Genomic DNA, 13,944 nt, shown 5'->3' with positions numbered 1-13,944 from the left:
AAACATTTAAAAAAAAAAAAAAAGTCTCTATGCCACAACACATAACCACAACCATATTTACTAAAGTAGCTGATGTTGTAGTTAAGTGCCATTGAGTCAGTTCTGACTCATAGTAACCCTGTATAGGGTTTTCGAGGAGCAACTGGTGAGTTTGAACCTCCGACCATGTGCATTATCCTGCCGTGCATATCAGAACTCCTTAGGTAGCACAAATGTTAAAACGCTTGACTATTAGTTAAGCAGTTGGTGCTTTGAACCCTCCCACAGGTCCCTCAAAGAGCCCTGATGGTACAACGATTGAGTGCTTTGTTGAACGTGCCAGTGGCTCAGAGGAAGATGTGACATCTGCTTCCATAGAGTATCATCTCGGAAACCCTCCGGGGCCCTTTGGTTCCATAGCGTCCCTACCAGCTGGAATTGACTTGAAAGCGGCTACAGACATGACAATATGATTATTAAAATCCTTACTACTATTCTCTTATCCTGATGAATCCCATTTTTGTTTAAGTGGTATGGTGGTAGTGGTAAGTCAGTTTCTGACTCATAATAACCCTGTATAGGGCTTCTGCTCCCGTAAATATTTATGGGAGCAGATAGCCTCATCTTCATCCCTCAGAGTACTTGGTAGACTCTAACTACTAACATTGGGGTTAGCAGCCCAACATGTAACCCACTACGCTACCAGGGATCCTCATAAGTGGGATAAAACATCACATAAAAAAAGGATCTTCTGAAATTGCAAAGTACAGCTAAGTTAATGAGCTATACTGTCTTCAGAAGGGCAGAGGAAATATAAAATAATAAACAGAGGAAGGAGGGAAAAAAGTAAGAGAATGGACTCTGATAAAGGTTCAAAGTCATTTTGGGGACTGGGAAAAAAAGATAAAACTTCAGATGGCCGTCCCTCTTCAGAACATAGACACTACTATGCAGCAGGAGGCATAGGACTTGCTTCAGCTCTTCTTCCCAAGCAGTCCCTCTATGCCCACTCAAGACACAGAGCAAGGGGCGTATACCGTACTTTTCACACGTCCTTTACAACCATCCTAACAATTTTATCACTGCACCCTCAGGACACAGCATAATGCCACCTATTGTACACGTATGTTGTTGCTATTCGATGCTGTGGTGTCAGTTTCAATTCATAGCAACCCCATATAACAGAGTATAAACTGCCCCATAGTGTTTTCTAGGCTGTAATCTTCATGGGAAAGCAGCTCTGGTGGCATAGTGGGTTAAGCACTGGGCTACTAACAGAAAGACCAGTGGTTCAAACCCACCAGCCTCTCAGAGGGAGAACTATGAAGCAGTCTGCTCCCATACAATTTCTGTCTAGGAAAGCATCTGGGGCCGTTCTCCTCTATCCTATAGAGTTGGGATCAGCTCTAAGGTAATGAGGGTTTAGGTAATGTTTGCCAGACCAGATCACCAGATCTTTCTGCTATGGAGCTACTGGGTGGGTTCAAACTGCCAACCAGAAATGCTTACCAAATTAAGAAATGGCTAATCAAGTGTGCAGGATCCTGGTGTGGGGCTGTAGGATAAGCACTGGGCTGCTAACCACAAGGTCAATCTACCCGATCTTACAAGTTGCTAAGAGTTGGGACCCACTGGACAGCACTTAACAACTCCTTGCTTCATCTCCCCACCTCATTGGGTTGTTAGGAAGCTGAGCGTAGGGGCTGTAAGACGTTAGGCAGGTTCCGGTCGAACCGTTCCTGAATATGAATGGTGACACGGACAGAGTCCTGGCCTCGAATCACAAGCCCCTGGACAGTCGGCCAGACTCTACAAACAGCCGGCTGTACAGTCAATCCCGACACGGTCACTGGTTTCCCATCTCAAGACTCCTGGCAGTCCCGACCCTAAGCTCCAACAGCCTGTAAATCCGTTACAGGATCGGGAACTCAAATGTCCTAGGAAAGGTGAAGCCCGCGACTGCCAGATGCGCCCGCGGGGCAGGGAGCTTCAAGGTCGTGGGATCCCAAGCAAGGGTCGCTCACCCAGTCAAAGTCACACGGGTTGCCGTCTTCGCGCTGCGTGGGGAGACCTTGGCAGACTGGCGGCAGTTTCCTCAGGAGTAAAAAAGAGGCCGAGAGCAGAGCTGACAGGAAATAATAAGGTCGGGCCAACCATCGTGAAAGTCGAGGGACCGAATACACCAGCGCAATTAAAGGTGCCAAGACTGCCATCTTTTCAGCCCTGGCGGCGCCCACCGCTTAGCGGCGGCTGTCACTGTGACACCGCCCCTCAGCTACTGAAGTTCCCATTGGACCAAATCTCGAATGCACCGCCTATTAACCCGGAAACAGACCTTGATTGGACACGATGATAGCCGGGGCAATGAAAAAAAAGTGGATTTGATACTTTATTGGTCAATCTGGCTGCCGTTCTTCCAACTTATCCTGTTATTGGGTCTACAACTATGGAGAGTCGTCTTTAAGATTATACAGCACTTCCTGAGCGTTCTTATAAAGCGACGGAAGTAGTTATCGAAGAAGGTGGGCGGAGTCTGTGACATCCAATGATAAACGGCTCCTGGATGTGGAGGGCAGTGCCCCAAGAAAGAATTGTCCAATGAAAATCATCAACAGCAGATACTGCGGCACCGACGGCGCGGAGCGGACGATGGAGAATTTCACAGCACTCTTCGGGGCTCAGGCTGACCCGCCACCGCCTCCAGCCACACTCGGTTTCGGCCCAGGAAAGCCCCCGCCCCCGCCTCCGCCTCCTCCGGGAGGAGGACCCGGGGCTGTCCCGCCGCCCTCTGCGGCCACAGCCCCTCCTGGCGCCGACAAGTCAGCGGCTGGTTGTGGCCCCTTCTATCTGATGCGGGAACTGCCTGGTGAGTATTAGGCCTGGCGGAAAAAGCAGCCAGTCAGATCGTAACGAGGGGATGGTGGAGTACGGGTAATTTAGGCAACGCGTACAGGGCTCCGTTGCTCCAAGTTGTATCTGCCACCCGAGGATGGTACAAATTCGCGGGACAGTGCCTCGCCAGGACCACCTTCCACGCTGTATCCGAGTTCTGTGCCTGACATTGTTTATGGCTTCCTAAAAGTGGATCTTGACTGAAAGCAGAAAATACTGGAAAGATATTTACTTGTGCTGTATGTAAAGGCGTTCGACTGTGTGGATCATAACAAACTATAGACAAAATTGTGAAGAATGGGAATTCCAAATCACTTAATTGTATTCATGCAGAAGCGGGCCACAGACCAAGGGAAAGTCATTCTAACAGAACAAGGGAATACTTTGTGGTTTAAAATCAGGAAAGGTGTGCGCCAGGGTTGTGTTTTTTCACCATACTTATTCATTCTATATGCTGAGCATATAATCCAAGAAAGTGGATTATATGAAGAAGAAGGTGCCATCAGGATTAGAGGAAGACTCATTTGCCACCTGTGGTTTGCAGATGACACAATCTTGCTTGCTGAAAGCAAACAGGACTTGAAGCACTTGTTGATAAAGATTTAACCTTATGCATGGATTACAACTCAGTGTAAAGAGGGGGAAATCTTCACAACTGGACCAAAAAGCAGCATGATAAAGAAAAGACTGAAGTTGTCAATGATTTTATTTCATTTGGCTCCACAGACAATGCTCATGGAAGCAACAGTCAAGAATTCAAACCACATATTGAATTGGGCACATTTGTTGCAAAAGGCCTCTTTAAAGTGTGCAAGAGCAAAGCTGTTTGAGGACTAAGGTGCACCTGCCCCAAAACATGGCATTTCCAGTCACCTGATAGATTTATGAAACCTGCACAGTACATAAGGAAAACTGGAGAAGAATTGATGCGTTTGAATTATGGTGTTGGCGGCAAAATTTTACTTTCAATAAAGTACCATGAACTGCCAGACAAGCAAATCTGTCTTGAAAGATGTACAGCTAAAGTGTTCCTTAGAAGCCAAGATGGCCAGATTTCCTCTCATGCACTGTGGACATGCTAAGAGGAGAGACCAGTCCCTGGAAAAGACATCATGCATGGTAGAGTGGAGGGTCAGTGAAAAAGAGGAGTACTCCGCATGCCCCCCAACAAGATGCATCAACACAGTGACTGCAACAATGCCCTCAAACGTACCAGTTGTGAGGATGGCACAGAGCTGGGCCGTGTTGTGCACAGGGTCGCAATGAGTCAGAGACAACTCAACGGCACCTAATAACAAAAGACGTGGCCCAGGGTTAGGCTTTGCTGTTTCACTTTGAAGGTCGCAGCATATTTACATATGTTTTTGTTAAGGGCACTATAGCATGTAACATTTAGAATGGTTCCTGGTGGCGGTGGTTGTGTACTGTTCAGTCAGCTCTAACTCGTAGCAACCCTGGATAAGGATTTCTAAGGCTGTAAGTCATTACGGGAGCAGATAGCCTCATCTTTCTCCTATGGAACAGCTGGTGGAATCAAAGTGCTGAGATTTCAGTTTGTAGTCCTAGTTATAATAACCCAGTGTGCTACCAGAGCTCCTTAGTTCATGATGGGTGTTGTTTAGTGCTGTCAAATCAGCCCTGATTCATAGTGATGCTGTATTGGGTTTCCAAGGTTTGAACCCCTGGCCTTGCATTTAGCAGCCCAGCACATTATCTGTGGACAAACTGAAGCTTAGAGAAGGGAAGTAGTCGATGGCTGCCAGGAGTGTCTGTACCCGTTCTTTTGCCTTACTCACTCTGCCCCTTTTTATATCAGTTGATGTCTACTCTGGGCTGTAGGGGTGAGGGGAGCACAGACTGACTGTGTAGTGGAGGGAGGGAGATTAATAACTGGCACTTGGTTTTAGGAGGTTAGATATTTTAGTTGGGGATGCAAAAGATGTGGTTCAAGGATAAGTTAATGTGACTGCATTTCTTGTCAAGGCTATTTCATATCTCACAGCAAATAACAACTTAGTGAACTAAATTAAAAACTACATGGTGGTTTTCAAAATGTGTTCTAGTCATCCAAAATGATAGCATGAATAAGATGTGCCTTAGCCAGACCTTGAAGAATTCAAATTTGTTTAAACTTTTGTAAAGATTTTTTCTAAAAGCAAAGAACATGAAGAGTGTTTCTTTCCAAGACGTGATGGAGACCCATTTAGTTGTATCAAAACTCTGCAAAAGGGAATAGTGATTGATAAGACCCTGTAGATCAGTTGGAATAAGCTATATTTAGTGCTGAGTTCCAGTCAAAGGAATTGAAGCCTAGCCTGAAGATAACAGGAGGCCTGGTGGTAATGAGGGTTAGATGTTGCGCTGCTAACTATAAGATTGACAGTTCAAATCCACCAGCTGCACCATAGGAGAAAGGTGAGGTTATCTGCTCCCATAAAAATGGATAGTCTCCAAAACCTTCTGTGGGGTCACTATAAATAGGAATGGGATTCAGTGCCGGTGGGCTCAAGTTTGCGGAAGATCACAGGAATGGAGACTTCCGATTTCTGTAGATCTCTGGGGACTGTGTGTGCCATAGATTGAAACCGAGAAGCCATGAGTGAGATGAGGAAGATTTGGAATTTCAAAAATAAGAATTGAGTCCACATGCAGTTGACTCATAGGAAATTGGAAATGCATTTTCAGGAGAGCAGTCAGGGCTGGTGAAAGATTTATAAATCCATTTTTGTGGAATCAAACATCTAAACAGGAAATTGGGTGAACTCACAGGTTTAAGAAAGTTTTTTCTCTTTTTAAAAAAAGGCACAAAGTATCTTTTTGCTTCAGTACTGAGCATAGCTGCATGGGAAGAGGAGAACTGGCAGAGAGGACAAATGAGGCTACTGTAATGGTAGGAGCCAGCACCCAGAGAGCCCTGAGGAAAGGGTCTGTGGAACGGCCCGGGGACTCCTGCCTTTACCTAGGTCCCTCCTCTGAGAAGGTTCACTGTAAGGAAAGGAAAGAACAAGGTAAGGCTTAAAATTAAAACAACAGAGACAGAAAATACCTTGTTCACCTAATAATTCTCTATCAAGAACCCAGTTTACAAGTGGCTGCTCACGTAATGGTTGGCGGTTCAAAGCCACCAAGTAGCTCTGTGAAGAATGTGGCGTCATGGTCTGCTTGTGTAAAGATTACAGCCTAGAAAACCACACGGAGACTCCTCCAGCAAGGGCCTCCACGAACGAGCTCTGGATTAAATGCCCTGGAAAGCGGTAACTCCCAGGCAATTAGGAATTCCATCTAGACCAGGAAGTCCGCTGTCTCATCCCTTGCAGGAGAGTGTTCTAATCTCCCGGTCCAGCAGCTGCGCAGTTTTTCTGGTTTTCAGTTTGGTTTTTTCCTTTATGCTGTTTTCACTGTTTTGTTTATTCTTTCTCTTCTTCCTTCACTTTCCTGTTCCTTTGAATTTTATCCTTTCGAGCTCCACTTTTGGAGTCCTGGTGTGGCGCTGTGGGTTAACACGCCAGACTGCAAAGCCGTTTGGACTGCAAGGTTGGCGGTTCAAGCTCACCAGCTGCACTTCAGAAACCCTATCCAGGGTCACTACGGGTCAGAATCTACTTGATGGCACTTCACAACAACAGCAACCGCCACTTTTGGTTTTCTTCTTTTCTTTTTCACGTTTCCCCTCTTCTTATTTTCCCTTTTGATCTTTCCTTATTACTTACTCTTTCTCCTTTCATCTCTCCTCTCCCTGGTGTTTCTATGGGCTATTTTATTTCTTTTATTCTCTCTTATGTAGCTCCATTTTCTTTTCCCTTTATTTTCTTTTTAGTTATATTCTTTTTTTTCCTGATCCCTGCCTGTCTTTAATTCTTTATTCTCTTTTCATTGGTGTTTGCTTGTTTATTCTGTTTTGCTTCCTGGTGTGTGTGAGGCAGAGAGTGGGGTTGGGGGGAGTTTCTCCTTTTTCCCAAGCACGGCAGACAGGTCCATACAGCCCAGCCACACTCATACCCTCTGCAGCTTCACCCAGCGTGCAAGAGCTGTCCCACCTGATCAATGATAGACAGCAGCCTTCCCAGCCAAACCCACCTTCACTGAGGGGCACAAACAGCAAACAGACAAGAATGCAAATGCTTCCATTCTCTAACTACACCCACAGGAGACAGTTGATGAGAGTCTAAGAACACACCAACATACAGTCATCCATTAAATGCAAATATGAAAACACCACAGTGTCCCAGAAACAACAATTTTAGCTCACACAAAGAAAAAAGAATGGCACAAGTAACCGAGATAACTGATCAAAAAACCGTTTCTGAGGAAGAAAGGGTAATGGAACTAACGGATAAAGAATTCAAAAGGGTGATATTTAGGTATTTAGAAAAGACAGAAAGAAGGCAAGGAAAACAAAGAAAAAACTTTAAGAACAATTCAGGAAAACGTAACAAGGACAAACAGAATAAACGGCAAATTTTGAAACAATACAAAACCTGCAATTAGAAATCCAGAAGATTATTAAGATGTTAGTAAGTGTGCAGGTGAAGTGAGGCATGCCTATAGATGAAGTTATCGATTATGTTTCCACCCTTGTCATGCTTCCTTACTTAGCACCTGTTGTTGTTAAGTGCTATTGAGTCATTTCTGACTCATAGCAACCCTGTATAGGGTTTTGAGGAGCAATTGGTGGGTTTGAACCAGCGACCTTCTGGTTAGCATTCCAGTGCTTCTCTTACAGCACCACACCAGGACCCTATTCAGCTACTAGCAAGTTTATAGTCTTTGAAAAAGGTCAGCTGTGCAGTATTTATACTGACAATATCTTACATTTATGTACTTCATACTTTTCAGTGTTTTCATTTGAACCTTGGGGAAAAAAGAGGAGTATCAAAGTTACCTATTATTACCCATTCCTCAGATAAGAGGAAATAGAGGACAGTAAAAATAGAAGTCTAGTTACCCACCTTCTCATTAAGGAGCTCTGGTAGCTTAATGGTTACAAGTCAGGCTGCCAACCTCAAAGTCAGCAGTTCAAAACTAAAGATGAGGCGTTCTGTTCTGTTCCTGTAAAGATGTACAGCCTTGGAAACCCTGTGCAGGGTCACTGTGAGTTGGAACCGACTCTACACTACTAACTACAACAACAACAACCTTCTCAATAAAACAGTTCTTCCTTCCAGGCAAAGTATTATACTGGGTATTATTGGGGAAAACGTTGATAACTAGAATTAGAATAGTGTTTAGCATAGAGTAAGCACCACTTAGTGTTAAGACCAAGAAAAATGGAGCCTGCCCTTCAGGTTACAACAATTTCCCACTCTACCCTATTAGGATTTTGCCTAATTTTTCACCATTCCATCCCAACCTACCATTCTGTAGTATTACAGGTAGTCCCAGGATTACAAACTAATTCCATTATTAAGACTGCCTTTAAGTCAAATTTTACGTAAGTTCAAACAGTTTGTCGGTTTGTCAGTCAGTCAAATATGTTAGTATGTAGTCTGTAGTGCACTTTCCTTTGCATAAAAACCATACTTTCAGATACACAAAATACATAAAAAGACTGTTTTGATGCACATCACAAAAGTCAGGCCTATTTGTCATTATAAACTATTGTATTTACCTCAAATTTTTAACTTAAAAGACTTTATGGGGCTGTTTCTTAACTACAAGGAATGTTTATAACCTGGGGGTTGCCCCTATTCTATTTTTAGTGTTTATTATACATGTTAATATTTAGTTTTGCTCTGGCTTTTTACTTTAAAAGTGTATGTAAATTTTTCTAGTTGTCACTTATAAGAGTCCTTATTTAGGTTATTTGAACTTCATCCCATGCCATGGTATTTTTGGTGCTATAGGTTAAGCATACTGGACTGCTAAACACAAGGTTGATGATTCAAAGCCACCAGCTGTGCCACAGATAATATACAGGGCTGCTATGAGCCAGAACCAACTCAACATCACTTAGCATCAACAGCATATGTATGTGAGAAAGTTGGACAATGAGTAAGGAAGACTTTAGAAGAACTGATGCATTTGAATGTCTTGGTGAAGAATATTGAAGGTACCATGGACTGCCAGAACAACAAACAAATCTGCGTTGGAAGAATGCAGCCAGAGTATTTCTTAGAAGCCAGGATGGCGAGACTTCATCTCTGATACTTTGAATGTGTCATCAAGAGGGACTCATCTCTGGAGAAGGCCATTATGCTGGGTAGAGGGTAAGTGAAAATGAGAAAGACCCCTGATGAGATGGATTTACAGTGTCAGCAGCAGTGGACTCAAACGGAGCAGCGATTGGGAGCATGGTGCAGGAGCGGGCAGGGTTGGGTTCCGTTGTGCTTGAGGTTGTTGTGAGCAGGGACTGACTCAGCGGCCCTTCTTCCTCCTCCTCCTCCCTATGTCTTTTAGGCAACACTGAGCTAACAGGCAGCACCAATTTGATTACACACTACAACCTGGAACATGCCTACAATAAATTCTGTGGGAAGAAGGTGAAAGAGAAGCTAAGTAATTTCCTTCCTGACCTGCCAGGAATGATCGATTTGCCTGGATCCCATGACAACAGCAGCCTCCGCTCCCTCATTGAAAAGCCTCCCATTCTTGGTGGATCCTTTAACCCTATCACAGGGACCATGCTGGCTGGCTTCCGCCTCCACACTGGCCCGGTGAGTCCCTTCTTGAGGAGAAAGGCAAATGGGGAGGCCTAAAGGGCATAGCAGTGGTTTTTCCAAGTCCAAGTCTGTTCCTTCATAACTTACTGAGCAGAACAGATGATGGGAACATTGGATTTCCTCCCTCTACTCACTCGGGCCTTCCTTTGGTTCCTTCAGTTGCCAGAGCAGTGTCGTCTGATGCATATTCAGCCTCCCAAGAAGAAGAATAAGCACAAACACAAACAGAGCCGGACCCAGGATCCTGTCCCCCCAGGTAAGAAGTGGTGATGTATTAAAAGCCAGCCAACCTGACCTCCCCTATCTAGTTCTGCCTGCCACAGCCAACCACATTTAAGTTCTTGGGTTTCTACATTCTCTTGGAGATGACTCCAATGTACTGGGCTCTCTAAGCAAGCAGGGACTTAGGACAGGGGCTTTAGTAGCACCTCTGTATCCTTTATGGCCACTTGGAGAAAAGCACTTGTCCCTGACTTGGGACTTTCATGGAATCTAGAGAATTCACAGCAGAAGGGAGTGTTAAGTTTCTCCACATGATAGCACCTAATGTCTCTTACAGAAACACCATCTGATTCAGATCACAAAAAGAAGAAAAAGAAAAAAGAGGAGGATCCTGAACGGAAAAGAAAGAAGAAAGAAAAGAAGAAAAAGAAGGTAGGGTACGGGCTCAGTGTGGCACATCAATGAGGCCCCCCATTTTTCCCCCGTCTGAAGTAGACCTCACGGCCTTTACCTCAGATTGGACCCGAGATTGAAAAGCCTGTGTAGGGTGTTTTCTTCTGGTCAAGACCCCTAGGTCCTACGTGTGCTCTTAACCCTCCCTCTTTCCTGTCTTCCCCAGAATCGACACAGTCCAGACCACCCAAGTATGGGCAGTTCCCAGGCCAGTAGCAGCAGTAGCCTCCGCTAACAGGACCACTGGACACTCTGCGAGGACGGCGTTTCCTGTTGTACTGAAGCTGCCGGCCTCTCAGACACCACCTTAGAATGCCCCAAGGGCCAAGGCCACTCCTCTGCTCACCCGAGGATCATGCATTAGAACAGGGCCATGCTTTGGTCATGCTCAGCCCTGTTTGCGTGTGTGTGGACCTCTCTCTCAATCCTAGGAAGCTTTCATTCCATCTATTTTGTAGTTGTCTGATTTAGGGATTGATCTGGTTTGTTAAAGGTTTTTTTCCTTTTTTTTTTAATACCCAAAGTAACTGAAGTGTGGTTCTGTAGTATGAGTACCTTTGAGTAAAACTGAGCGTCTCAGCCAGGCACTGCTATATTTGAAGGAATTTGGTTCCTGACATTAATTTACTGGAAGGGAAACCACCAAAATGATTGGGAACATGGTCCAAAAGTAATTCCTCACAGATGAGGAGAGGCTTGCACCTAATCCCTATGCACAGCAGAAAAGGAACACATTCTGCTCATAATCCTAATGTGGGAGGTAAAGAGGACAGCTTCATACAAGGACCAAGGCATACTGTGTTCAGTCAGTATTGTGTGGAAACACAAATTGCCTACAATCTCTAATGTACTTCAAACAGGGTTGCTTCGTAGGCCTGAAGCTTGTCATCAGTTGATGTGCTTCTCTGGCAGGCCAAGGTAAATGCATTCTTTCAAAGACCTTTTGACCTGCCTCCTCCCTTAGTGTTGTGAAGTGCCTTCAAGTCAGGTCTGACTCATGAGAGACCCTGTATAGGGTTTCCAAGACGTTAGAAATCTTTGTAGGAGCAGAAAGCCTCATCTTTCTCCCTGGGAATGACTGATGGGCTCAAACCACAAATGTTGTGATCCATAGTCCATTGCTTATTGTGTGTAGCCACCACACTACCCCCTCTCTTAGGGATGACCAGGAAATTACTTGACTGATGTGAAACATTTCTAAACTTCAATGACAATAACAGGCAGCCTAACTAAACAAATTGTGAAATAATCCTGGTTTACAGCAGTCAAGGTAACTGAAAGAGCCTCGGTGTGGCACTGTAGGATAAGTACTGGACCTGCCAACTACAAGATGGGCAGTGCAAACCCACCAGCCTTTCTTGGAAACCCTATACAGGGCTGCTGTGAGTTGGAACCAACTCAACGGCACACAATTTAACCAAAAATACCCACAAGAAAACGGATGTCTTTCATTGGATTTTTATGTTTGAAGATACCTGCTTAAAATCAGGGCAGAGCCTTTTACTTTCAGGGCAGAGCCTTTTACTTTCTACAAATAGATGACATAATATGAGGACTAATTAATACCCCCATGTCCAGTCCACCTGCTTTTCCAGTCTTTCATATTTTGATCACCTACTGTCTGTCTCACCTGTGGTTGTGTGAAAAGTGATCTTCACTTTGCAGAGATAAAAGTCTCTTGTTAAGAAACTAAGTGAAGTATGAGACTAGAAAACTCGGAAGTTGTCAAAAATTAAATGGAACGCATAAACATCAATATCCTAGGTATTAGTGAGCTGAAATGGACAGATACTGGCCATCTGGAATCTGACAGTCGCATGGTTTGCTATGCAGGAAATGACAAATTGGAGAGAAATGGCATTGCATTTACCAGCAAAAACATTGCAAGATCTATCCTGAAGTACAATGCTGTAATAGAAAAATATCCATACACCTACGAGGAAGACCAGTTAATGCAATTATTACTCAAATTTACGCACCAACCACCAAAGCCAGTGATGAAATTGAAGACTTCTACCAACTTCTTCAGTCTGAAATTGATCAAACATGCAATCAAGATTTATCGCTAGTTACTGGTCATTGGAATGCAAAGGTTGGAAACAGAGGAAGGATCAGTTGTTGGAAAATGCTGATCAGAAATGATGCTGGAGACCACATGATAGAATTTTACAAGACCAATTACTATACTACAAATTATCTTTTTAAAACAACATAAAAGATGACTGCATACATGGAAGTTAACAGATGAAATGCCAGGGGCAGAATTTGGAACAGATCATCAATTGCTCATATGCAAGTTCAGGCTGAAGTTGAAGAAAAACAAGTCCACAAGAGCCAAAATGTGACCTTGAACATACCCCACATGAATTTAGAGATCTTAAGAACAGGTTTGAAGCATTAGACATTAATGACAAAATTCAGAAGAGTTGTGGGATGACATCAAGAACATCAAAAAGGAAGAAAGCAAAAGGTCATTGAGAAGACATAGAAAAGACCAAAATGGATATCAGAAGAGACTGAGAGTTGCTCTTCAGCATAGAGATTCTAAAACAGAAGACATGAGGTAAAAGAGTTGAACAGAAAACTTCAAAGGGCATCTCAAGAAGAGAGTCAAATACTGTAATGAAACGTACAAAGACCTGGAGTTAGAAAACCAAAAGGGAAGAACGGGCTCAGCGTTTCTCAATCTGAGGGAACTAAAGGAAAAACTCACATCTCAACTTGAAATACTGAAGGATTCTACGGGCAAAATATTGAATGATGCAGAAAGCATGAAGGTAGAAGGAATTATTGTCACTGTGCCAAAAAAATGAGGTCGATGTTCAATCATTTCGCATATGATCAAGAACAATGATGCTGAAAGAACCTTAAGACTCTGGGAACTCCTAAGTACAAACTGAAATCTTTCAACAAACTGATGCAGCAGCACTGGAGGCACTCATCTGTGCCAAGAAATTTGGAAGACAGCTACCTGGCAATTGATTTGAAGAGAAACATACTTGTGCCCATTCCAAAGAGAGGTGACCCAATGGAATGTAGAAATCAATAGACACTACCCATTAATATTGCATGCAAGTAAAATTTTGCTATAGGTAATTCAAAAATGGCTGCAACATTACAATGACAAGGAGCAATCAGGTTCAACCCAGATTCAGACAAGGACATGAACAAGGAGTATCAATATCAATGCTGATAACTAATGGATCTTGGCTAAAGCAGAGAATATCAGAAAGATTTCTAGCTGTGCTTTATTGACTACACAAAGGTTTTTGATTGTATGGATCATGACAAGCTATGAACAACATGGCAGAGAATGAGAATTCTGGGACAATTGTGCTCATGAGGAACCTGTACATAACTCGAACAATTATTTGCTGAGAAATTGGATTGATTATATGAAGAACCTGGCATCAAGATTGGAGGAAGATTCATTAACATCCTATGACACATAGATGATACAACCTACCTTGCTTAAACTGAAGAGGACTTAAAATACTGATGAAGATCAAAGACCACAGTCTTCAGTATGGGCTGCACCTCAGTGTAAATACAAAAATCCTCACTACTGGATCAATAAAAAGATCATAGTAAGAGGAGAAAAGACAGAAGTTGTCAAGACTTCATTTTGCTTGGATCAACCATCCACTCATAGCAGCAGTCAAGATATTAAATGACCTCTTTAAAGTGTTCAAGAGCAAAGATGACAGTTTGAAGACTAAGGTGAGCCTGACCCAAGCCA

At 43.6% G+C, this 13,944-nt stretch overlaps 2 protein-coding genes across 3 annotated transcripts in view; one reads left to right on the top strand and one right to left on the bottom strand.

Annotated features, from left to right (window-relative positions):
• The window catches only part of TMX2 (thioredoxin-related transmembrane protein 2), a 19,196-nt gene extending 16,962 nt beyond the window's left edge, over nucleotides 1-2,234 (bottom strand). For both annotated transcript variants that reach the window (XM_006875757.1, XM_006875758.1), the window contains exon 1: nucleotides 2,004-2,234. In XM_006875757.1, coding sequence (XP_006875819.1) covers nucleotides 2,004-2,192 — 189 coding nt within the window. In that variant the 5' untranslated portion in view covers nucleotides 2,193-2,234. The remainder of the gene's footprint in view (nucleotides 1-2,003) is intronic.
• Nucleotides 2,235-2,612: 378 nt separating this feature from the next.
• On the top strand, nucleotides 2,613-10,440 carry MED19 (mediator complex subunit 19). The gene is made up of 5 exons (XM_006875756.1): nucleotides 2,613-2,845; nucleotides 9,268-9,524; nucleotides 9,690-9,786; nucleotides 10,090-10,184; nucleotides 10,372-10,440. The coding sequence occupies exons 1-5, from the start codon at nucleotides 2,629-2,631 to the stop codon at nucleotides 10,438-10,440; spliced, it is 735 nt and encodes a 244-aa protein (XP_006875818.1). The 5' UTR covers nucleotides 2,613-2,628.
• Nucleotides 10,441-13,944: the final 3,504 nt, after the last annotated feature.

Source organism: Chrysochloris asiatica, unplaced genomic scaffold, assembly GCF_000296735.1.
Source record: "Chrysochloris asiatica unplaced genomic scaffold, ChrAsi1.0 scaffold00339, whole genome shotgun sequence".
NCBI lineage: Eukaryota > Metazoa > Chordata > Mammalia > Afrosoricida > Chrysochloridae > Chrysochloris > Chrysochloris asiatica.
The sequence above is the reverse complement of the archived record's forward strand: the minus strand, read 5'-3'. Positions and strand labels throughout refer to the sequence as shown.